This window comes from Lissotriton vulgaris, chromosome 2_1 (assembly GCF_964263255.1).
Source record: "Lissotriton vulgaris chromosome 2_1, aLisVul1.2, whole genome shotgun sequence".
In the NCBI taxonomy this organism is placed as follows: Eukaryota; Metazoa; Chordata; class Amphibia; order Caudata; family Salamandridae; genus Lissotriton; species Lissotriton vulgaris.
The window spans coordinates 395,330,031-395,352,096 of NC_141687.1; the positions used below are offsets into that span (position 1 = coordinate 395,330,031).

At 47.9% G+C, this 22,066-nt stretch overlaps 1 protein-coding gene across 1 annotated transcript in view; it reads right to left on the reverse strand.

Moving 5' to 3' along the window:
• ALS2 (alsin Rho guanine nucleotide exchange factor ALS2) overlaps window positions 1–22,066 on the reverse strand; it is a 1,343,724-nt gene that overhangs the window by 481,941 nt on the left and 839,717 nt on the right. The window contains exons 25-26 of the mRNA XM_086955258.1: window positions 11,757–11,924; window positions 11,445–11,562 (exon numbers count right to left, since the gene is read on the reverse strand). Coding sequence (XP_086811384.1) covers window positions 11,445–11,562; window positions 11,757–11,924 — 286 coding nt within the window. The remainder of the gene's footprint in view (window positions 1–11,444; window positions 11,563–11,756; window positions 11,925–22,066) is intronic.

The following is a 22,066-nucleotide window of genomic DNA, read 5'->3' on the forward strand; positions in this document are numbered from 1 at the left end:
AATAATAAAGATACTGGGGTGCCGTTTATTTTAGGATAATCAACTCTAAGATCATTTAAAACGTCTGCTATCTCGTTGATGTATAGATTAAAAAGAAATGGCGCAAGGATGCAGCCCTGACGGACACCCTTCGCTATGGGGAATTTTTTTGTTCGCTCACCATTTTTGCCATATCTAACTGCTGCACCCGCATCTCTGTATAATTCCTGTATAAAATGTAGAATATTTTTATCTATTCCCAGCTTTGCCAGAGTTTTCCACAGCACCGCATGATCTAGGCAGTCAAAAGCCGAGGATAAGTCGACAAAAGTAAGGAAGAGGTTCCCTTGTTTCTTGCTAATGTACTTGTTTATTATTAAATTCAAATTTAAACCCTGCTCTACAGTGCCAACTCCAGTTTTGAAGCCGTACTGTAGTTTAGACAGGATCCCCTTGTCTTTGGACCAAGATTGTAGTTTAGTTAGCAGTATTCTACCTGCCACTTTCATTAATGTATCCAGCAGGGAAATGGGGCGGTAGCATTTTGGGTCCTGTCTGTTCCCCTTTTTGAATATTGGAATGATTATGGCTTCATGCCATGAGTTCGGGAATCCCATTGTGCTATACGCATTTAGTACATTTGCTAATAATGGAGCCCACAGTTCTGCATTGACTTTAAATAAGTCAATGGGGACTCCATCTGGGCCGGGAGCTTTTAAATTTGGGCTCTGTGAGATTGCTAATTCAACCTCCGCAGGAGTAAAAACTATATTTAAAGGGAAGCTATCTTGAATCGCCGAATTCCCGTTATAGATGTTATGTTCTGGGGTCATGTTTATTGCCTCTTTTTTATATAAAGAGGTAAAGTAGTCAACCCAGGCGTCTTCCATTATGGCTATCTCCAATGAATCTGCCTTGTTCTCCGAGGAGAAGAAAGGAGAGTTAATTTCCTTCCAGAAAGAGACATCGTCTCTTGTGGAGCTTGCCTTTACTAGAGCTTCCCAGGCCTGGTTTTTAAGTTCATCCTGTCGTTTACATAGCGTCTGCTTATAGACACGTCTTGCTTGCTTAATCGCACTATTATCCTTGGGAAGTGTCTTTAGAGCCTGTAATAAATCTTTGTGGGCTTTAGAGCAGGCGGGATTAAACCAGCCATATTCTCTCTTTGCTATACCTCTCTTTAATTTTTTTGTTAGTTTATCATTTATAGTGGCAATTATGCTTCCATATGCCATTATGATTTGCTGAGGAGTGGTATTAGATTCTAGGCAGACCATGAATTGATTCATTTCTTTCTGCACTAGGTCTTTTAGAAAGGTTGTAGCATCGATTTTTCCCCACTTTATAGCATACCCGTTCTTTCTTGCCAGTGACACCGAGTGGCCATGAAGGATACTCGGTATGCTTAGCTCGGGGCGCTCGTCTTTCTCAATAAAAATTGTGGTGCTGATCGGGAAGTGGTCGCTTAATACTAGGTTTTCCGTATTGAAAGCCCCCAGGCAACCCTGGTTCTTGTTGGTCACTAGGATGTAGTCAATTGTGGTACCTGACCCCCGCCCAAAGAATGTTGTCTGGAAAGCTACATAAGGCTCGCAAAGTTCATTAGCGAACCCCATGTCCCAGTCATGCATTAATTGGTTGAGCATATTCCCAATAATGGAATGTTCAAAATGTGTGGTGGGGTCCCCTCTTAAATTATAGATGCCGCAATTTTTTGTGTCGCTATAGGGGCACAGGTGGCAGTTATAGTCTCCTACTATCAGGATGCAATCTGCATTTTTGTCACCCCTCAAGAGCATCGCGTTGAGCTCTGCTATTAAGGCTTTGGGCTCTACTTTGGGCACATTTATATATACATTCACCAAGAAGAGGGACCACCCCTTTGCTTTGACTATGAGTCCTTGCAAGGATCTAGCCACCTCTACATTGGATCCACTCGACAGATATGTGGTTAATTTTGTATTACTCAGATTGGAAATATAGATGCATAGGCCCCCCGACCCTCTGCCTCGGTTACCCTGTATCGCCGGGATGTAGTGGGTACTGAAGCCCTCGATATGGGTTTCCTCCTGATCCCAGCATTCCTGTAGGCATACTATGTCCTGTTTTGCCATGAGTGATAGGAACGGGTAGGCTCTTACTTTATTACTCAACCCTGCAATGTTCCAGGAGGTAATTTTCAAATTTAATTTATGTCGGCTGGGTTCTGTTGCTCCTAGCTGAGGGGTTGGGCTCTCTATGCCCTCTGAGTTCAATCCTTGCTCCCTGTGTGTTTGGATGAAGATCTGTACTCTGCACTCTGAAGCTCCACTCTGAAGCTCCACTCTGAATCTGCACTCTGAAGCTCCACTCTGCACTCTAAAGCTCCACTCTGAATCTGCACTCTGAAGCTCCACTCTGCATTCTGAAGCTCCACTCTGAAGCTCCACTCTGAATCTGCACTCTGAAGCTCCACTCTGCACTCTGAAGCTCCACTCTGAAGCTCCACTCTGAATCTGCACTCTGAAGCTCCACTCTGCACTCTGAAGCTCCACTCTGAATCTCCACTCTGAAGCTCCACTCTGCATTCTGAAGCTCCACTCTGAAGCTCCACTCTGAAGCTCCACTCTGAAGCTCCACTCTGAAGCTTCACTCTGAAGCTTCACTCTGCACTCTGAAGCTCTACTCTGAAGCTCCACTCTGCACTCTGAAGCTCTACTCTGAAGCTCCACTCTGCACTCTGAAGCTCCACTCTGAAGCTCCACTCTGCACTCTGAAGCTCCACTCTGAAGCTCCACTCTGAAGCTCCACTCTGAAGCTCCACTCTGAAGCTCCACTCTGAAGCTCCACTCTGAAGCTCCACTCTGAAGCTCCACTCTGCACTCTGAAGCTCCACTCTGCACTCTGAAGCTCCACTCTGAAGCTCCACTCTGCACTCTGAAGCTCCACTCTGAAGCTCTACTCTGAAGCTCCACTCTGCACTCTGAAGCTCCACTCTGAAGCTCCACTCTGCACTCTGAAGCTCCACTCTGAAGCTCCACTCTGTACTCTGAAGCTCCACTCTGAAGCTCCACTCTGCACTCTGAAGCTCCACTCTGAAGCTCCACTCTGAAGCTCCACTCTGCACTCTGAAGCTCCACTCTGAAGCTCCACTCTGCACTCTGAAGCTCCACTCTGAAGCTCCACTCTGCACTCTGAAGCTCCACTCTGAAGCTCCACTCTGAAGCTCCACTCTGAAGCTCCACTCTGAAGCTCCACTCTGAAGCTCCACTCTGAAGCTCCACTCTGCACTCTGAAGCTCCACTCTGAAGCTCCACTCTGAAGCTCCACTCTGAAGCTCCACTCTGCACTCTGAAGCTCCACTCTGAAGCTCCACTCTGAAGCTCCACTCTGCACTCTGAAGCTCCACTCTGAAGCTGCACTCTGAAGCTGCACTCTGAAGCTGCACTCTGAAGCTGCACTCTGAAGCTGCACTCTGAAGCTCCACTCTGAAGCTCCACTCTGAAGCTCCACTCTGAAGCTCCACTCTGCACTCTGAAGCTCCACTCTGAAGCTCCACTCTGAAGCTCCACTCTGAAGCTCTACTCTGCACTCTGAAGCTCCACTCTGAAGCTCCACTCTGCACTCTGAAGCTCCACTCTGAAGCTCCACTCTGAAGCTCCACTCTGCACTCTGAAGCTCCACTCTGAAGCTCCACTCTGAAGCTCCACTCTGAAGCTCCACTCTGAAGCTCTACTCTGCACTCTGAAGCTCCACTCTGAAGCTCCACTCTGAAGCTCCACTCTGAAGCTCCATTCTGAAGCTCCACTCTGAAGCTCCACTCTGAAGCTCCACTCTGAAGCTCCACTCTGAAGCTTCACTCTGCACTCTGAAGCTCCACTCTGAAGGTCCACTCTACACTCTGAAGCTCCACTCTGAAGCTCTACTCTGAAGCTCCACTCTGCACTCTGAAGCTCCACTCTGAAGCTCCACTCTGCACTCTGAAGCTCCACTCTGAAGCTCCACTCTGAAGCTCCACTCTGAAGCTCCACTCGGAAGCTCCACTCTGAAGCTCCACTCTGAAGCTCTACTCTGCACTCTGAAGCTCCACTCTGAAGCTCCACTCTGAAGCTCCACTCTGCACTCTGAAGCTCCACTCTGAAGCTCCACTCTGAAGCTCCACTCTGAAGCTCTACTCTGCACTCTGAAGCTCCACTCTGAAGCTCCACTCTGCACTCTGAAGCTCCACTCTGAAGCTCCACTCTGAAGCTCCACTCTGCACTCTGAAGCTCCACTCTGAAGCTCCACTCTGAAGCTCCACTCTGAAGCTCCACTCTGAAGCTCTACTCTGCACTCTGAAGCTCCACTCTGAAGCTCCACTCTGAAGCTCCACTCTGAAGCTCCATTCTGAAGCTCCACTCTGAAGCTCCACTCTGAAGCTCCACTCTGAAGCTCCACTCTGAAGCTTCACTCTGCACTCTGAAGCTCCACTCTGAAGGTCCACTCTGCACTCTGAAGCTCCACTCTGAAGCTCTACTCTGAAGCTCCACTCTGCACTCTGAAGCTCCACTCTGAAGCTCCACTCTGCACTCTGAAGCTCCACTCTGAAGCTCCACTCTGAAGCTCCACTCTGAAGCTCCACTCTGAAGCTCCACTCGGAAGCTCCACTCGGAAGCTCCACTCTGCACTCTGAAGCTCCACTCGGAAGCTCCACTCTGCACTCTGAAGCTCCACTCTGAAGCTCCACTCTGCACTCTGAAGCTCCACTCTGAAGCTCCACTCTGCACTCTGAAGCTCCACTCTGAAGCTCCACTCTGAAGCTCCACTCTGAAGCTCCACTCTGAAGCTCCACTCTGAAGCTCCACTCTGAAGCTGCACTCTGAAGCTCCACTCTGCACTCTGAAGCTCCACTCTGAAGCTCCACTCTGAAGCTCCACTCTGAAGCTCCACTCTGAAGCTCCACTCTGCACTCTGAAGCTCCACTCTGAAGCTCCACTCTGAAGCTCCACTCTGAAGCTCCACTCTGAAGCTCCACTCTGCACTCTGAAGCTCCACTCTGAAGCTCCACTCTGAAGCTCCACTCTGAAGCTCCACTCTGAAGCTCCACTCTGAAGCTCCACTCTGCACTCTGAAGCTCCACTCTGAAGCTCCACTCTGCACTCTGAAGCTCCACTCTGAAGCTCCACTCTGCACTCTGAAGCTCCACTCTGAAGCTCCACTCTGAATCTGCACTCGGAAGCTCCACTCGGAAGCTCCACTCGGAAGCTCCACTCGGAAGCTCCACTCGGAAGCTCCACTCTGAAGCTCCACTCTGAAGCTGCACTCTGAAGCTCCACTCTGAAGCTCCACTCTGAAGCTCCACTCTGAAGCTCCACTCTGAAGCTCCACTCTGAAGCTCCACTCTGCACTCTGAAGCTCCACTCTGAAGCTCCACTCTGAAGCTCCACTCTGAAGCTCTACTCTGCACTCTGAAGCTCCACTCTGAAGCTCCACTCTGAAGCTCCACTCTGAAGCTCCACTCTGAAGCTCCACTCTGCACTCTGAAGCTCCACTCTGAAGCTCCACTCTGAAGCTCCACTCTGAAGCTCCACTCTGAAGCTCCACTCTGCACTCTGAAGCTCCACTCTGAAGCTCCACTCTGCACTCTGAAGCTCCACTCTGAAGCTCCACTCTGAATCTGCACTCTGAAGCTCCACTCTGAAGCTCCACTCGGAAGCTCCACTCTGAAGCTCCACTCTGAAGCTCCACTCGGAAGCTCCACTCTGAAGCTCCACTCTGCACTCTGAAGCTCCACTCTGAAGCTCCACTCTGAAGCTCCACTCTGCACTCTGAAGCTCCACTCTGAAGCTCCACTCTGAAGCTCCACTCTGCACTCTGAAGCTCCACTCTGAAGCTCCACTCTGAAGCTCCACTCTGCACTCTGAAGCTCCACTCGGAAGCTCCACTCTGAAGCTCCACTCTGCACTCTGAAGCTCCACTCTGAAGCTCCACTCTGAAGCTCCACTCTGAAGCTCCACTCTGAAGCTCCACTCTGAAGCTCCACTCTGCACTCTGAAGCACTCTGAAGCTCCACTCTGAAGCTCCACTCTGCACTCTGAAGCTCCACTCTGAAGCTCCACTCTGCACTCTGAAGCTCCACTCTGAAGCTCCACTCTGCACTCTGAAGCTCCACTCTGAAGCTCCACTCTGAAGCTCCACTCTGAAGCTCCACTCTGAAGCTCCACTCTGCACTCTGAAGCTCCACTCTGAAGCTCCACTCTGAAGCTCCACTCTGCACTCTGAACGGTCAGACTCCAAAAATCGGCCCTAATCACAATAGTATTTTTTCACCTGCGTGAATGTAAGTCTTTGAAATTCTGGCCAGTGGTAATACACACAAGTAATATAAAATTGTTGTTCCAAAGAGCATTAAATGGAAATAAAACAAGTACCAGACCCATTGACGCCTGCACCTTAAAAGTGAAACTGACTGAAGCAAGCGCCAGGGCCACGTTGAAAAAAAAAGCCACACACATTAGATGCAGTCAAGGCGCGCTCACGAGGTCAGAAGGCACTCCACATGAACAACTACCAGACACATTGACGCCTGCACTTTCAAAGTGAAATGAAACAAAGTGAAACTGACTAAAGGAAGCGCTCGGCCCATTAGATGCAGTCAAGGCGCGCTCACGAGGTCAAATCTCCAAAGGAGAAGCTCGTGACAGCCTGACTACAGCAGAAAAAGCTCGTAACAGTCTGATGTCCACAATATTCCCAGAAAAGTGGCAACATAAGTTGTCTCGCATAGACAGCAAAAGCTTCGCTTTTGCTTTCGTCTAGGCGAGACCTAAAAAACCAATGTGGCATTTTAAATTTAATTTATTCATTGGCCAAACAACTTGGTATTAAAAGATTCAAATATTGGGGAGAAGGGGAACTAGTACCCCATCACCACTATTACCATTGTCAATATGTTTCTGCCTTGCTGATCTACTGAGCGGCATTCTTCAGGACGACCAAATGGGCTCCTGATGAGGCAATGTTGTACTAAGAATTGCCTCGTTGGTAGAGCGAGCTGTGTCCACCTCTAAGCTAAAATAGTTAATAGATACCCAACGTAGTGTCTTCAATGCCCCATGGAAGAAGGGTTCAGGGACCCCTGTAGTCACACTTGCCTCAAAGTGCATCCTTCGCCGTACACCTACACGCATCTACCCCTTCCTACAGACGATCAGTTCTTGTTCACCCATGTCATTATACAATGTGACTCGTTCCCTAATCGCAGCTTGGATCTTGGGGTCCGGGCAGGATTTGTATCTGTGCTCTAATGTTTGGAGTTTGTGTTATACAGTGTGTAAGTGGATCCGCAGTGCTATCAGAGTACCCTCTTGCTTGCTAATATATAGTCCCCTAATGGTGGCCATAAGCGCCTCCCAAAATTTCCATGTGCTGTCCACCGTTCCCGTGATATCTTCAAAGTATGTAACAATAGCTGAGCGGAGCACCTCCCAGAATGCAGGGTCCAGTAGTGCTGTTGGCTGGTACCAACTCGCAAATGGCAGAGGGGCATGTGCCGGAAATTTAAACGCAAGTTGGACAAGTGCATGATCCGATAAGGTGTTGGGTAAGTGCGTTATGCCTTGTACCTAGGTGCTAGTGTCCCAGGTTGCCAACAAATAATAAAGTCTATACCAATAGCCGTGCACTGAGCAGGTAAAGGTACCCTCTCGACTAGGGTTTTTTTAAGTCTCCATTGATTAATCATTCCATGCTCCTCCATACTGGCCTGAAGGGTCGTGGAGGCTTGTTTGCTGTGCCAGTCTGTTTTTGCAGATCTGTCTAAGAAGCGGTCTAGACATGTGTTTATGTTCCTTCTCCACAGCAGTTTTCATCGTCATTGAGAAAAGTGTGCTCCAGAGCAGTGTGAAAAACTTTGGGTCACCTGTATTCAGACCGTATGTGTTCATAAGGGTGATATGAGTGCCATATAGTGAGCCCTGTACAATCACGCAACATCCTGGTCATCAGAATATGTGTGCGAGCTGAAAGGGGGTGCCTTTCTGGATTAGTACCAGGCCGCCTCACGAGTATGTGGAGTAGGACGATGCATACTTGTGTATGGCCCATCTGGCGACTATCTTATTCTAAGTGATTTGCTTAGGTATGTCTCTTGCAATAGGGTGATGGTTATATTGTGTCAGTCTAGGTAGGCTATTACCTGCTGTGTTTTCCACGGGTTATTAAATCACCTCAAATTCCAGGATAGTGAGGTCACATGTCCCCTACATACGGCTTTATGCATATTCTAGCCCAAATCGATATGCTAGCTTGTGTACTGACCTAGTGCAATGTCATGTGGTGTGCAAAAGTGATATAATGTCACAAACAAATGTTCCCCTTCTTACCTCCCTTCCACATTTGCATCCGAATCCTGCCAATGTTATACCCTTTCCCCAAAGAAAACACAGTAAAAGTGTATATGGTGTTCGGATCAGTCTGAAAGTCAAGTTCCCCTACAGCAGTCCTTATCGGGGGTATTCCCATGGAGGGTTGCCCCAGTCCAATCTGTACCTCCGGCCTTGCAGAGGCAGCCACAGAGAGTGACAGGTAGCCAGACTATGCCTTTTTTCGTTGCAGGTCTGGGTGGGGACTCAAGGTTTCTAAGGTTGGAGTACATGTTTTGTCACGTAGTCAGATATTTCTGTACTCCAATGGTGGCAGTATCTTGCAGATTCACCAGTAGCTGTTTTGGGTCAGGGTTCACTTGTAGTTCATCTCTCTAATTAAGGAGTTTCGCTACTTTCGGACAATATAGGGGCCCCCAGCGGCGACTGTACCATCATAAATTGGTGAACGCACTCTACCTCCAGCAGAGTTGTTATCTGCTCTGAAAAGAGACACTAGCATTTTTTCTACATATTGCTTAATTCGGTTAGTTTTGTGAATATTGGGATCCCTGCAATGCGCAGGTTTTTCCATCGTGACAACACCTTGATATCTTTGTTTTTGGCTTTGACTTTTTCCATGAGGCATTTAGCCGAGACTTGTTTCTGGCCTTCTTCTGTGTCAGATTTTGGCTGCAGTGATGCAGGTGTTTTGCTCTTCACCTGCATCGACCCACAGATTCAATGTGTCAATTTTGCCATAGATGGAGGCTAGGCTTTGCTGCATAGCTTGCAGGGTTGTCGCTAGGTCTTTGTCAGTGTTAGCTGGGGTCACAGGCTCATATTTTCCCCCATTGTATTATCCTATGGGGATCTGTTAGCCCGTTTGCCTCGACTGTGAGGAGAGCTTGGGTGCGGTCCGCTTTACTTATGTGTGACTCAGGCATGGTAGTTGTAAGTAGTGAACTAGCAAGGGAATCCGCAGTCCGCCGATGCAATGTCTCGTGGCTATTATCATTTCATCATCAGCTGGTGTGTTACTTACTATTTTATCTAGCAGCTCATGGATGTTTATGTTGCTTATTGAGATCTGCCTGCATAATGTGTTGCACTGGGGTGGCGGTGCATCATCCAGCTTTTCCCAGGGAGGACCAGGCAGTGTTTTGTAACCCGGTGTCCAGCTATGTCCAGGGACGGTTTACCTTTCCCAGTCTACTCCCGATCGGCAGGTTAGTTTGCAACATGAGCCACACATCAGCCCCCGCACCTGTGTCCAATGGAGTCTATCAGGCAGCAGTGCGTACTCCCAAGGCCCATCCAGGCTGAACAGATGACAATGTGTCCCTGGCTCCCCCTGGGGCCTCAGGTGCCCACACTGCTCAACCCAGGCTATCCCTATACCCTGTATTTAATGCCAAACGGGGCACGGGACCTGTCTGCCCACTAAGGTAACGCAGGTCAGGATGCACATAGGACTCCGCACTCACGTGGGGCACAGGACTGGCCGTACTTGTCCAGGGCCCTGTGGTGGATCACCGAAGGCGGCCACTCTTCGGCCAATGCTCTCTTCTTACCCAGTCTCCTGAGCAAGGTCTAGTGGTCCAGCGGCTTCTGGGTTTACAGCTGTGTCGCAGATGTTTACTGGCAGGAGCCCTAGCACCCACTGGGGATGCTGTGCCTGCAGGTCTCCGTCTGCGGCCTCAAAATGGATCGGCCATTGTTATGCACCATCTTTATCAGGATATTTGCAAGATATTTTCCCTCAGGCTGGCAGAGTGGCACTGCAGTGCGGCCCTCTTGCCGTGGACTTTTCCCCTGTGAGAGACACATCTTTAGGCAAAACAGGCACTGATTGAATAGGTAATACTACAAGGAAAAGCACATTTGGGTATGATGTACAAATTATCTGTACAACTGACAAGAGCTCTGTCTTTGATACTGGTCCAATGGTATTGAGACAGCTTGTAAGCATGGACAGCATGCCCCATATACACGTCAGTAATAAAAATGTCTTTATTGCTGAGGGTGAAATCTGTGCTACTGGCTGATCTCTCATCGAAGGCAGATTCAGTGCCGTTGACGGGTCCTTTGCCAAAAGTGGGGCCTCTGCAAATGGCTGGTATTTCAATTTCAACAGTGATAGTTTAGAATTTCAAATCCAAAATCTCAGTAGGTGTCATTGCAATGTTGTTATTTTTTGTGATGTCAAAGGAGCATACATGCTTGACATAGGCACTGCCAACATAGCTCCCAATGCAGAACAGGTAGTTCTTGATAGTCAGCAATGGCAATAATGCATTTTTCTTGGCATTTTTGCAGTCTTTTTGTAAAGATTTCTTGGAACTGGAGGTTCATCTCAATGTCATAACTCACTCTTTCACTTTATCTCAGAAGAGGAAAATGGTGAAGGAAACCCAAACCATATTGGCAGGCTCAATGGTTGCTTTGTGGAGAAAGTTAAAGCATCATCAGATTCACTTAATGCTTCATAGAATGATTTTGCATGCTACAAAGAATCACAAAATATAATGCTATTTCTGAAAAATCATTGACCAGTCTGCTGAAAATACAACAAAAACTGCAAATGACATTCAGTGTAAAATCTGGCAGTTGAAGCCTCAAGAGAGAGGTAGGGGCACTGTCTCTCCACCCCACTGGGAAGTATTTAGGGTGCCTAATGAACTGGACAAATGTCTATTGTCTATATTATAGTTCAATATTAATAGAGCTGCAGTCGAAAACTGCTGTTTAGCATTAGATTACCAAGGATTCTCAGTCTGACGCGTGGGAAGTATTAAAGATTGTGAATCTATAAAAGAGTTTATTGAATTGAAGTTGCATTTATATAGCACTTACTACCCCTGACAAGGCGTGAAGAACAACATACAGAGAAAACAAAAAACAATACAATATTTGTTATTTATAAATAAATGGTCTCATTTCCCTCACTCCTTACATACTACAGCCCGCTACGTCTAGCTTGCATATCATATTGCAGGATACAGTTTAGTTATTTTTGTGAGGGCTTGGCAATACTTAATGTCCTCTAACCAACCAGTTGTCTTTCTTAAGGCAACAAAACTTATCTCACGAACATCAGATAGGAGGTTAAAAGCAAAGTAGTAATTATTTCATTCACGTCACCTTTAATAAGTACTTCTTGATGTTCTCATACTTCTCAAGTGTGAAAGAACCAGTGTGCTGTGGGATGAATTCCAAGCTCTCCAGCGTCTGTGTGTGCGATCGGCTCAACTGTTCAGGGCTGCAAAAAGAGGAACAAGCAGTACAAAGTGCAGTAGATAGTATACATAAAAATAGGAATCTCTTTTGTGATTTTCCCAAAACCTAAGAAACGCTGTTTCAAAGGTATGTGAAGTCAAAGCAAAAACAAAGCAAAGACAATCGGAACCACAGATTGTTTTTCACTGTTTTGGGCCTACAACTCAATTCACCAACCTGTCACGTTGTTGGCGGCGGTTGGTAGTCAGAGCTACAGCAATGCTGTCCCATGCCTTTCTGGATTCCCCTTGTCCAGGGCTCTCACAACCCAGCTGGCTCCAGCACTCCTCAAAGACTGCTTTCCATTTCTCATCAGGAGACACTGCCAGGGTTCCAAGCTTCCGACTGATGAAAAAGACAAATTAAAAATCCATTTTTGCATGCCAAGGTTGAGTGGAAGACATATCTGGATCCATCAAGAGAACCTGCTTTCTACGTGGTGTTTATTTAATCTCTCCAAACATTTGCGATGAACTCAACCTCTATGGTTTATTCCACAATCACTGCCTACATCAAGTGCATTCATTTACTTTTTGAACAAGTTACTTACCTTCGGTAAAAATATATCTGGCAGAGACACAGTCTAGCCACAGATTCCCTAACTTAGAATATCCTCAGGCCTCAAAAAAATCTTCCCCAGCTATACCTCTGAACGCCAGGGGGCGGCGTCACCTGGCTCAGTCCTGACGTTGTCCACTGAAGTGACATCAATGGAGACATATAGGTCCCCCCTGCCGTGCTGACGTCAGTTTTCATGCATGATACTTTTCCGTGCCACAACGCGGAGCCACTTCAAAAACCCTGAGAGTATAGGAACAGTGTGCTAAAAAAGAACACAAATCTGTGAAACAATAGTAACAAGAAATCTTAGAATGATGAGAACCCTCACCATGTGAAAAGAGTACTCAACACTTGAAGGGACCATGTAGAAAGAGTTCTCAATACTTGAAGGGACTGAAGGGAGCGAACAAAGCACCCGCCACTAGAAAAAGTCTCGCCCAAGCGAAGAGCCGCGCCCTTCCGAAGAGGCAATAGCATTGGAAATGAATGGCATGACAAATGAAGGACAGTTTGCAACCACAGGATGGAACCGTATGAAAGAAAGTCTGTAACCACAGGACGGAACCATAAAGGACAACAAGACTGGAACAACATGGCTCATGTCGAGTGACCAAAAGTGAGCAACAACAGAGAATGTCCACCACACTCCCCACAATGACCTATGAAGTGAAGTATAGACAAACAGAACCTCAACCCAATCGACTGCAGCATAAACAAGGCGACCCCAAGATAATGGGGAGAAACAGACAAGGGCGGATGGAGGGTGGAAGAACATGAAAATCTGCTCGACAGAGAACCAGGACGGAAGAGCATTGAAGGCACGCTACCTAGCCACCCAAAACGAGAATGGATGGAGACCCAATGTGCCAGAACAGAACAACACACCCTGCCCAGAGGCAGGTGAAATAGAGTACCCCTCAGAAGACCAAGCCCACCTGTAAGGAGGCAGGTGGGGAGAACCCACCTGGAAGACCCTCGCAGAACGGGGAGAATGGGTGGGCGTTAAGGAATCTGCGGCTAGACTGTGTCTCTACCAGATACATTGTTACCGAAGGTAAGTAACTGGTTCATCTGATAGAGACATCTAGCTGCAGATTCCTTAACTTAGTATAGTTTATTTGAAAAACAAGCTTTATTTCGATACATTGCACATATCTTGAAAAGCATTACAAAAAATACATATATATATTAAAAAACTCAATACAATGTTAAAATCCTTACAAAGATTACATGCAGCCAAAATGAGCATTAATACGGGGTATACAGCTGGCTATTGGGGTAATGCTGGTAGCCTGAGAGATCGGATCCGCCATGCCCAAGCCAGGAATTTAGCTAAACAGAAAGCAAACAGGGGGCGGGGGTCAGATCTTAAAATACGCAGAGGCTCAAGATGGGATCTGGTTCCGAGACTCCTACACAAAGGCTTTAGCCAGGTGCGACGCGGGGCGAGATAGGCTGGGCACTCGAAAAGTAGGTGGGCACAGACTCTGGCCTACTGTTACAAAAAGGACAAAATAGAGATGAATGCGACGATGCCCTCCAACTGGCTATCAATCTACCCACTGGTAGTAACCCCAACCTAAATTTAATGTAGAGTGCCCGGTCCCAAGATTTGCTGATCAGGTCTAAATATGGTTCACAGTAAGGGAAATCCTTGAACAAAAGAAATTCGACAGAGGTTCTACAGAGAATGGGATTACAATTTCTGGTGTCCGTCACCCATGACCAGTATAGCGACTTTAATGTCTGTTTGGGCGGGGCAGATCTGTTAACCCACGCATCCTCAAGGCCAAGTTCGATGAGAAGGCGCTTGACTTCCTTAAGCCAACGGATTTTGGACCTACCTGGTGTTAAAAGAAGTTCCTTTAGCCCATCAGCATAGCTAGACAATTCTGGTACTCTCCAGATACGGGCCCAGAGGAGAAGAGGGCGCAACCTCGCCTGATCCCCTATGGGTCGAGTACCTGCGTCTAGAAGGATTGGAAGGGCAGGAGTGCTATACGGCAGTCCCAAAAGGTCTCTGTGAAATTTGTTTTCCACTCTGGTCAAAAGGTCAGTGTTCTGAATGCCCCATAGTTCGGATCCATAAAGGGCTGCACTCACCCCCCTTGCCCTGTAAATGTCCAACACAGGACCGATGGGTTTGAGGACAGAGGCCCGTTGTTCCTTCAAAAGTGCCCCTACCACCTTCTTGTGGGCCAGCGATGCCTTTTGTTGGTGGGGTTGCCAGCTCATAGAATCGCTGAGGCGAATGCCCAAATAGTCAAACTCCTTCACCCTTTCAAGTGGAACAGAATCCAGAGACGGTGGAATGACAGATTTCTTGCGGGCGTTCAAGACCAGGAACTTGGTTTTGTTCACGTTTATTGATAGACCTCTTGCGTCACAAAAGTCCTTAAAACCGGAGAGTAGGCGTTGCAGACCTGCTGGTGTTTTTGAGATCAGGAGGATGTCGTCTGCGAAGAGGAGAGTAGGGATTTTCCTACCAGCCAGGGAAGGTGCGTCAGCAGGATGTTTAAGAAGATGCTCCACCACTCCATTAACGTATAGGGAAAATAGTTGGGGGCAAGCACGCAACCCTGGCGGACTCCCCTTTTCAGAGGGATTCGAGGTGTTTTTTGGCCCTGATCTCCCCACCTGATCTGAGCAAAGTTGTCCTCATGTAGTTTTATGAGCATGTTTAGTAAATACTGGGGAATGCCCATAGTGTCCAATACGCGCCACAGTTGGTCTTGTGGAACTAAGTCGAACGCGGTGCGTAGATCAATAAAGGCAAGGTACAGGCTGCCCTTACCCAGGACTACCACTTTCCAGGCGATCATTAAGAGCCGAAATGTTTGCTCGATGGTGCCAGTGCCTGATCTAAACCCCGCCTGATAGTCCGAGAGGATATTCTCCTCCTCAATCCACTGTTGAATCCTTCCTAGGACTACTTTGCCCGCTATCTTCTGCGTGGAATCCAGCAGACTGATTGGGCGATAGTTTGCGGGGTCGTCCCGGGCCCCTTTTTTAAAGATAGGGACGACCTCCGCTCCCTTCCATGAGTCCGGGGGGGACCCACCCATCAGAGCAGTATTCAGAAGTTCGGCGAGTAGACTGCTCCATACACGTGTGTTGACCCTTAAAAGATCGCCTGGGATTCCGTCGGGCCCCGCAGCCTTATTCGGGACCAGACACTCAATTGCCCCCTCAACTTCTTTGGTGGTGAAGTGATCATCCCCGATGTGAACTGTGCTATTAGAATAAAAGCTCACGCCGGACAATTGGCTCGTGGTGCTGGGTGTGGGGCCCCCAGTTTGGGAATAGAGCTGGGAGAAATGAGCAAACCATACCTCCCCAGTGATGTTACAAGTCATAAGAGAGTCATCGGGTTTGTTTTTCAATCTCACCAAGTCCCAAAAACCCTTTGAATCTTTCCTGGAGCTCGCCACTTTTAGATCAATCCAGAATTGAGTTTCGTGGTCAACCCTAGCCGTAAGCAGTGTCTTCCGGTAACTTTTCCTGGCAAGTTTTATGAGGTTGACATCCTTGGATTTCACTGCTCTGATAAGTTCACATTTTGAGGAGCGACAGGCAGGGGTGAACCAGGATGCTCTACCTTTTGCAGCTCTTTTTGCCTTCCGTCTCCCATCTGCTGGAGCGATAGTAAAAAGATCTCCCAGAGCTTTGGTTGTTTCAACGAAAAGGAGTGGAACATCCACACTACCAGGGCTCATGGCGTCTAGCACCGCTTTGACGTTGGACATTATGGAATTTGCTACGGTCATCTTCCCTTCGTCCGTGGCAACTTTTTTCCATTTAAGCCTCCTTCCACAGTTTGCAGGGCACACCTCGTGTGTTGACTTCCATAAGTGAGGGGGAGGGTTTGGCTTCGAGCCCCTCCAAGGGGAAGACAGTGTCAATGCTAGAAGGTTGTGATCACTATCAGTGGTTGTTAGGACCTCAATGTCGAGCAAGTGGGCCCAAAGCTTGTAGTTGAGGAGGATATAGTCGATCCGAGAAGTGTGACCAACCCAATTATAGGTGTGTGCCCCATTGAGATCAGATTTGGATCTGCCATTGGTCGCCCTTAAGCCGAATTCCATGCAGAGGGCATTAAGATCTATGGCCCCCTGTGACCATTTTTTGATAGGGTTAAGTGTTAATAGGGGGATACCTCTCCTAGTGTCTTCCTCCCAGGTGTCTAGAATGTCTTCACTGGAAAGAGGCCGAAGGAACAGTTAAAATCCCCTGCGAGTAGGACAAAGAGTTGGCATTACAGGTTGCGAGTTCTTCCTCTAAGCCTGTCTGTGGCAACATGGAGACACCACCCCTTGCCCCCCTTAGATAGATGTTAAATATTTCCAAGATTTCCCCCCCCGGACCTTTAACTGATAGTCTCTGTAGATCGAGGGATTTTGTGGGTAAATGCCTAATAGAAAGGCCCAAAGAAATTCTAACCCAGATTAGGAGGCCGCCTGAAGGGCGCCCTTTGGTGCCAGATGGTTGTGAAGCAGGGACAAAGTAGGTGGTGTAACCCACCTTGTGACGAGGTTCTAAACACCAAGTTTCTTGCAGTATGCAGATCCCAAAGGATTCAACAAGGGTATTCCAGTCGGGGATATTAAAATTGCGTGTGAGGCCTGCTGCGTTCCAACTCAGGATCCGGAGCACAGTACCCGGTACAGTGCTCCCGGTAGCCCTCATTCCCGATGTTGGTGCATTTACAAGGGGATTAAGCTCAAGACCCAGGCTCCTAACTACTGGTGGCGACATAACATCCACTATAGACTTATCCACTTTGAGATGTGACCCCACCCCGGCTATAGATTTGCCTACCGTGGGGGCGGGTACAGGGACTGCCTTATCACAATAAATAGGTGTAAGTAAGGGTGGCCATGATGGTAAGATAGGCTGCAGCGAAATAGCTAATGGCTGGGCTGCCTTGTGGGTGGTATTACTCATCACACCCATGTCAGCATCAACATCTAGGATTAGATAGTCGGGTGGATGGCTAGTGGGAAGGTGGGAAATTTGAGCGCTGGGAGGTGACCTAACAGGCTTCTCCAATGAGCGCAAAGCAGGGCTACTCCCGATTAAGCTGCTCTCTGGGATAGGGGAAGCCAAGGTTACTGGAGGCAATTTGATCCTGGCTTCGTAGGATAAAGTAGGAGGCAGAGAGAGTCAGTCTACCTCTTCTAGACAGCCGAATCTATTGGCGGTTGTTACTCCATGCCACCTCCTATTGGGACCTTGCCAATCACCTCCCGCCCCTCCACGAGCTGGATAGCGAGGATGGGACCAATCGCCCCCATAGTTTGGAGCAGGGCGTGAGGGGTAGAAAAAAGTTAGGGGTCTTACAGTGATAGGTGATTTGTCCTCTCCAGAGTTCCATGAACAGATGTGATGCGCTGTCTGTGGATCCTCAAAAGAGACCACAATACAGTCACCTTGGATGGTTTTACGTGAGGGTCCTATCCAGGGAACTCTGCGCACCATTAGGACTTTACTTCTCAGGTGCCTTGGGATCTGCCTGTTAGTATTCAACCAATGAATAACCTTGTTTTTGAGGACCAGTAATTTTCTTGGTTAGAACTCCCCAGTTCGGCAACACCCGTTAGTACTACCACATAGGGCCTTGCGTCCGGGGGTAGATCTATATATCCCCCGCGGAAATTTTCGACATTACGTGGGACCTGCTTGGTAGTTTGGTTATACTTGGTGTCGTTCCCCCTTTGGGCACCTGCTTCTTTAATTGGTTTAGATAACTGTTGTGAGGGCAGCGAGAGTGGCTTGACAGGGGGGTTGGTGGATTTAAGTTCGAAGCCCTTTGTACGTGGTTTGGGTATTGGTTTACTGGAGGGCTGTGCAGCTGGCATAATAATGGGTGTGTCCTCTTCAGCTATGGCAGGCCCTTTGATATTTTGGAGACCAAGACTGGCTAGAGTTAAGATGCTTTTTTCTACTTCTAAAAGGTGGTTTTAAATGCCGCCGAGTCTAAGGTCTAGCGGGGTAAGGAGCTTTTTTAGTGTGTTCCAGACGATACTTAAGAACTCCTCATCACTTCCCCCAACTACACTTGATCCCGCCCCAGTATTCGCCTGTGTAATGGCAATATCAATCGGACCCAGGCTTGGGCAGTTTCAGCAACGTTTGGAAAGGCCAGGTCTTCGGCTACCGGTCTTACTACTACTCCCTGTTCGAGTAAGTTGGCATTGGTTGAACAATGAGCCCTAGCAATTTTGGCCTTCTTCCTCGAGTAAGCAGACCTTGCAGTGCGTTTCCTGAGCTGTGCCCTTTTGATGGGAACCCTGGTGATTAACATGCTCCTCAATGGGAATAGGAGAAATCGGGAAAGGGGCTGTATCAGTGTGAGTGGCAAGATCCGGGTGGTTAGAAGGCAGAGGGGAGATTTGGCTATTTTGTAGTTGGAAAAAACTTGAGGTCTCAGACGACCTGGGCAGTGGGGGTGGGGTTTGGTGGACCTCAGCGTAGGTAGTGATTAGGCGAGGATTTAATGGATGCTCGGGGCTTTTAACTGTTGCTATATGACCTAAGGAAGATTTCTTAGACATAGCAATATTTTGGGACAGCCTTCTAGCTGCTTCTAGGTCCTGTGAAACACGTTTATGCATTTTGGATATTTCGTGATCAATAGCAATGTTTGCTCTGGTAATAAAGTCATCCAGCGTTCCGTTTACCATCTTCCCACCCTTGGCAGCTTTACTGCGGGTAGCCCGTGTGCACATAATGCTAGGTTAGGTCTGGTGTGGCTTGCTAAATAAAGATGTAATGTGGACGATGTGCTATCTGGAAGACAGAACAACCTGGGGGGTGGGGGTCCAGTCCAGTCTCTCAGGTCCTCGAACGGCCTCAAACGGCCCGCTCTTTGCCCGGTCTTCGCCCGTGCGCGTCCGCGCGCGTCCTGCGGGCCGGTGACGGTTATCCAACTATATATTTCCTGTAGGTGTAACCACACCGCTAATTCCAAGGGCCAGGGAGGAGTCGGCGGGAAGAGGACCAGCTGTGGCAGGTTATCGCACTGCCCGCTGGTCCTCGCAGTCCCGCAACAAGCCCTGGTGGAGTACGGCTTCGCTCCCTGGTCCGCCGCTCATGAAGCTCCCCACAGCAGAAAGGTCGCAAGCACTCGAGCGGCTCCCGCGAAGCGGGGGCCGCGAGGCGTGGGTGCAGGGTCCAAAGATAAGGCAGCAGGTAGGGTGATTCGTCCGTGCAGCAGCCAGTTAGCAAAGTAGGGACACACAAAGCCCAAGTCCAGCCTCAATTTCAAGGGCCAGGGAGGAGTCGGCGGGAAGAGGACCAGCTGTGGCAGGTTATCGCACTGCCCGCTGGTCCACGCAGTCCCGCAACAAGCCCTGGTGGAGTACGGCTTCGCTCCCTGGTCCGCCGCTCATGAAGCTCCCCACAGCAGAAAGCAGAAAGGTCGCAAGCACTCGAGCGGCTCCCGCAAAGCGGGGGCCGCGAGGCGTGGGTGCAGGGTCCAAAGATAAGGCAGCAGGTAGGGTGATTCTTCCGTGCAGCAGCCCAGTAGCAAAGTAGGGACACACAAAGCCCAAGCCCAGCCTCAATTTCAAGGGCCAGGGAGGAGTCGGCGGGAAGAGGACCAGCTGTGGCAGGTTATTGCACTGCCCGCTGGTCCTCGCAGTCCCGCAACAAGCCCTGGTGGAGAACGGCTTCGCTCCCTGGTCCGCCACTCATGAAGCTCCCCACAGCAGAAAGCAGAAAGGTCGCAAGCACTCGAGCGGCTCCCGCGAAGCGGGGGCCGCGAGGCGTGGGTGCAGGGTCCAAAGATAAGGTAGCAGGTAGGGTGATTCGTCCGTGCAGCAGCCCGTTAGCATAGTATAGATTTCAAAGCCATACCCCATTGGAGGAGGGTCTGCGACTGAAAACCCACCCAGTTCCAAAGAGAACTAAGCCACCAATAACATTGACCAAACACAGTGGGGGCAGCAAATGCCAGCGCGGCTGACACCAAACCAAGGAAGGAGGGGAGCTATAAAAAAAGGGGGGCAAAGGCACCACAACCCTGCAGTGGACAGACCAGACCGGACTCGTTCAGGCAGGAACGAAAGGAAGACACAGAACCAACAAGGTCAGTGCATAAAGGAAGAAAGTGCATAAACTTCTGCAAAAAGAAGTTCAACTGAGCACCAGATCCCATGGATCCGCAATAGACACAGTCCCAGAGAAGGGACAAGACAGTATGATAGAGTCAGAGCATACAAACTAAGCATACATCACAGTGGATGCCAAGAAAGAAGGTGAGGGAACAATGTCACCATGCCTAGATATAGAAAACATTGACTACCAGAAGAAACATGTATGTGGATGACAGGATACAAACAAGGAGACAGTGTGTACCATGAGAACTACACCACATCTGTGCAAAAGCCCAAAAATTGAAGCATCAGGTAGTCAAGCCGCCAACCGTACCCAGAGGTACCAAGGGTGAAGGAAAAACCAGGAAGACACAGAGGGCTCGCTCCCATAAGGGAGACTGAGAAGGAGAGAGAGAGAGAGAGAGAGAGATTTGGGGTAAAGACCCCCAATACTAGGGCAAGGGAAAACCTAGTAAGCGTGCTCTCTCTCTCACTGTGGATAAGCTCAAGACATGCATATACATTCTTCCGAACACTCCGCATGACGCAATTGATGTGTTTAACGAGGCAGTTGTTATGGATTTACAGAAATTGACAAAATCAAAATATGAGGGTGATAAGAAACGGTCTAACATCACAAGAAAAGAGTGGGCGGCCATAAAATCGCTGAAAAATGACAAAAATATTGAAATCGAAATCTCGGACAAAGGGGGAAATGTGGTATTGAAGAAAGAACTGTATGTACAAGAAGCACTGCGACAACTCATGGATACCAACTGTTATGAAGTGATCAAGAAAACTGAATACGTGAAATGCACAATGGAATACCAAACTATCTTAGAAGTTTGGAAGAATGAAGGAATGTTAAACGAAGAAGAATTTGTATTCCTTCAAAGCCCCAAGGCAGATATGGCTTAAACCCATTTGTTTGCAGTTGGGACTCCAAACAGGGTGTGAGGCTCTGAGGATTCTCAAAATAAATAGCACCCAACCTGTGGTTATTGCTGTTGCAAAATTCCTTCATTGGATGCGTGAGCTCGTAAATTACGTCTTAACTGAGTATTTTATTACTGCCACCCAAAACCTGTATAGCGAAATACTTTGTATATAGAATAGTATGTACCTGTTCTTTTTTTTAAATAAGTTTTTATAAAATCCTGTAATTTAACAAACATAATCTTGATGTGAAAATGAATGGTGCATGTTAATTAATTGATGTAAATTATTTTTTTAAAGGTATGGTGGGAAGGATTGGGATTTGTCGGATTGCTCTGAAGTCATTTTTGTCTTTGTGTTTTCAAATCAAATATATATCATGTTACCTCTTTGGTTTTAAAAATTTATGTTTTTCATCAACTTGTTGTCTTTTATGATTCCAAAAATCGAAATAAAGACTATGGAAAGTGACATTCAACTCCATAAAAGTGTGACACTTAGAGTGACACACACTCACAATTTCTGATTATGGACTGCCTTTTGAGCAATGAGAATCTCTTAAAAGATCTTGAAACTGCTGGAAACCCCGACATAGGAAGTCATTAACCTACTTTCCCCATTTTAAATAACAACTTTTGGTTGTAGGCTGGGACCTCGTAGCACCATAAATATACAAGTCACTCCCCACGACTGTCTGCACTAATTAAGTGTTTCATGTATAACACTAAATCTCTTTGCACATTTTGTGGCAACCTATCTTATACTGTGTAAATAAAGTTTTAAAGTTACTTCTATATGCGCTCTGTTCTCAGTCGCAGTTTGGGACATTGAACAGACAAATCAGTATCATCCACTGTGACAACCAGTATTCCGTTCTGTTTCTCTTTGGTTACG